At 34.9% G+C, this 3,882-nt stretch overlaps 1 protein-coding gene across 3 annotated transcripts; it reads left to right on the forward strand.

The window, feature by feature from the left end:
• Window positions 1–583: 583 nt before the first annotated feature.
• LOC109009818 (glycine-rich protein A3-like) lies at window positions 584–3,095 on the forward strand. 3 transcript variants are annotated; one of them, XM_035687803.1, is made up of 4 exons: window positions 627–684; window positions 874–953; window positions 1,453–1,785; window positions 2,676–3,095. In XM_035687803.1, exons 3-4 carry the CDS (start codon window positions 1,482–1,484, stop codon window positions 2,957–2,959), a joined length of 588 nt encoding a protein of 195 aa, XP_035543696.1. In that variant the 5' UTR covers window positions 627–684; window positions 874–953; window positions 1,453–1,481; the 3' UTR covers window positions 2,960–3,095. The 3 variants fall into 3 exon arrangements, with proteins under 3 accessions (XP_018845986.2, XP_035543696.1, XP_035543697.1); XM_018990441.2 differs by lacking the exon at window positions 874–953 and having other exon boundaries at window positions 584–684; XM_035687804.1 differs by lacking the exon at window positions 874–953 and having other exon boundaries at window positions 648–757.
• Window positions 3,096–3,882: the final 787 nt, after the last annotated feature.

Consider the following 3,882-nt stretch of genomic DNA (forward strand, 5'->3'; position numbering starts at 1 on the left):
TTTTGTGAATAGTAGTAAGATAGTTTGTGAATAGTAGTGAGATAGTTTGAGTTGAATATTTTTTAGGTTTTGAGAAAAGAGAGAGAAAAAGTTAAATAAAAAATATTATAAAGTTAAAATATTGTAAGAATATAATTTTTATTTAAAATTTTGAAAAATTTGAAATTTTTTTATTTGAAAGTTTGAAAAAATTGTAATAATTAATTTAAAGATTTTGTATTTAAATTACGTTTAAAAATAAAATTGAATGAGGTGAAATAAAATTAAATGAAAATTATCTTTTTGCCGCAAACAAGCCCCACTCTTAAGGACTTTGTTTGGTTACTTAACTCCTCTCAACTCATTTCAATTCATCATTATAATTTTTTCAATTTCCAACATAAAATATAATAAATAATTTAACTTTTTCAAATTCAAAATAATAATAATATTAAAAAATAATATTCTAACAATATTTTATTATCTCAACTCAACTCAACTCAACTCACTTCAACATCCAAAAACAACCATTCGTTGTCCTAACTCATAGCTTCCACGTGTCATTAGGCACGCAATATGCACGCGTTCAACGCGTCAATTCCGCGTTCTTATCCCATACAAAATACCGCTCAAATAATTCCTGCTTTCCATCCTTCCCTTTTCGCATTCTTTTGCTCTGCAGCTCTCTCGATCAGAAAGCAGTCGGTAAGGGATCTCTCTCTCTCTCTCTCCCTCCCTCCCTCTGTTTGTCAATCTGTCATTTTACACTTGTTAATCGGTAAGCTATTTCTGTCTCGGAGATTTAAATTGGTAGATTTCTACGTTTGTTGTTTGCATATGGAGAGAACGAATCTTTGACCTGAATTCTCTTTCTTTGCTAATTTTTCTTCCTAGGATACCTGTGAACGATAATCATGAATCATCCCATGTATTAGAGAAAGGCTTGACTTCGGATCTGTGAATTCCCTTTTGCAGTAAGATAAACCATGATCTGTGTGGTTGATCTAGTAATTTTATTTGCTCGAACTGTTTTGGATCTCTGAAATGCATAACATTTCGAATTTTAAGTTCAGGAGTGTTGTTCTGCTGATTTAATCGACATATAGTTTTTAGTAGTTGTATGGATGCCTGTCATTAAATAGTTTTATAAGATAAAATGCCTTCTGATGGTAAGCATAAACGTCGGTAGAAGCAGAATTGATTTATAATGAAGCCCCACGTTTTTTTATTTCGAACTTCGAGTAATTTGCTAACTGCATAAAATGTGTAGAAATGTTGGTAGTGGTGATCTCCAAATAATGCTTGAGATCATAAACCTTAATACCAAGGTTCTATGTTTATACTTCGATTTTGAATTGTGTAACATATCAAGGGGAAGTTTAGTCTAAGGAGAGTAATTAAGATTTGTCTCCCCAAACCAATCTGTTATGAGAACACATAAGCATGCATTTATTTCTCTCATTGATTTTGCAGCTTCATTACTTTAGCCAAAAAAAAAAAACATGGGTGGTGGAAAGGAGCATGATGAATCTGACAAAGGGTTATTCTCGCACCTGCTTCATGGTGCCTCTGGATATCCTCCTGGTCAGCACCCTCCGGCTCCTGGGGCGTACCCGCCTGGAGCATACCCTCAACAAGGCTACCCGCCACAAGGCTACCCGCAACAAGGCTACCCGCCACAAGGCTACCCGCCTCAAGGCTACCCACCACAAGGCTACCCGCCTCAAGGCTACCCGCCAGCAGGTTATCCTCCTGGTGCACACCAACCATCTGGGTATCCTGGACCATCTGCTCCGCACCAGTCAGGTAAAGACCCAAATATAATCCAATTTCAATAATTTAAGAAGTAATTCAAGTGGGCTGACTGATTAGCAAGCCACCTTTGCTCTCCAAACGAATTAGCTAGTCTCAGATATTCTAAAAAATTATATTCTTTATAGAAAAACTGGTCGTTGTGGTCGATATGTTATTAGTACGACACTTCATTCTTTCTAATTAAAAGGAAAAAAAGTTAATGTACTATTATATGTGTTCTCAATGTGCATCCCTTCTTCAAGTTTATGGAAGATACCCTCGTCTAAATTGTTTGTTTAACATGATCATCATTTAGTCAGCTGGTCTCCCTATGATTCTTTCGGGCCATGTTGCTATGAGCTCGTAAAGCTCTTGATATTGGAACTTTTTTTGTTTAGGAATAAAACTTTTTTGGTTTTAGGAATGTTTTCTCAAACTTCATTTTTGCCTCCCTGTTTTTGTGGAAATCTTTTCTGATCCAGCCACATAACAAATTGGAAAATCAGTAGGATTGCAAAGGAATCCTAGACCTCTTAGGATTTTTTTTATGGAACCCTAGAAAAACACCAACACAAACGTTGCTTTTATCAAAATATCCTTGGTGCCTTTCTTATTGATTGCCGAAGGTTTAAATAAGGATTACAAGTCCTATACGTAACTAGGCTTTTTTTCATAGTTATCTTGAAGATAATTAAATCCTAACTTAACAACTATTCAAATAACACGATAAAGAAAAGTAATCAAATAAGAGATAAAATAAATCTTTTTATCTATTGTTTCAATTGGAACTCTTTCAATCCTGCTTTCACCTCTGTTTTGTTCCAAAAGCCACGCAGCAGTTTTCTTCATGTTATTATTGGTTTCATTATAGAAGTTGTTGAGTTGTCTTTTGTTTTCATCAGGACATGGCACGGGTTCATCAGGACATGGCATGGGGGCCTTGCTAGCTGGGGGTGCTGCTGCAGCTGCAGCTGCTTATGGTGCTCAGCATCTTACCCATGGTGCGCACGCTCCACATGGTGCTGCTTATGGTGCTCAGCATGTTACCCATGGCGCGCACGTTCCATATGGCTCCCACTCACTTGGCGGCAATCATGGAAAGCATGGCAAATTCAAGCACGGGAAGTTTGGCAAGGCCGGGAAGCATGGCAAGCATGGGGGGGGAAAGTTCAAGAAGTGGAAATGATCTTTTATATCTCACTGATCTCACTGAATTTAGTCATGTTTACTCTATGCAGATACTGGTTTTCTTATAAATAAACCATACTTTTTTATGGTTTCTGCGACGCTGTGGCAAATACAGTTGGCCGACATAATTGCTATATAGCTTTCTTATATATATATATATATATATATATATATATATATATATATATATCTTCTATTATATAAGAGCCTATCTCAAATGAACAGGAATGAACAGTAATTTTCTTGTTTTTCCGTGTGACATCCGTGTAGCACATACTGCTTTTTATATTTTGTGTCCGTAAATGTCTTTTTATTACTTTAATATCTTTTTGCAGAGGAAAAGACCTTTAAAAAACTTTTTCTTTCGTGGGATCAGTGAATAGCTTTGAGAATGGTGATGTTCTGCATTTACTGACATTTTATACTAATACAAGCATTTATTGACACATGAATATAAATAATTATTCAGATGTTCTGCATTAACTGACATTTATTCACTTAGTTGTACTTTTTTTAAAAACAGTCTTTTTGCTTGTGTCAGCAGGAGAAAGAAATTACTTGTGTCAGTAGGTGATTTAATATAGATAATTATACCGATTTACATATTTAAATAATTAAAAATGATAAAACTTGTACGTTCTGATCCACCAATATCCAACAAAGACTACTCCCAACAAAGACTACTCCGGCCTGTTGCAGACATATGGCTCCTATTATATATCGATATATATATATATATAATGACAGGAAATAATTTCAACAATCTTTCACAGAAGTTTCCTTATTAAATATTGTACAAGAGAGAATCTGTAATGAATTAATGTGTTTAATTAATAACTTGTAAAGAATTCTATACTTTGCCTTTGAATTTCCAGAATATCGACCTTTGATTCGATTCTCCAATTGCATTCATAATTAAAT

Source organism: Juglans regia, chromosome 2 (assembly GCF_001411555.2).
Source record: "Juglans regia cultivar Chandler chromosome 2, Walnut 2.0, whole genome shotgun sequence".
Taxonomy (NCBI): Eukaryota; Viridiplantae; Streptophyta; class Magnoliopsida; order Fagales; family Juglandaceae; genus Juglans; species Juglans regia.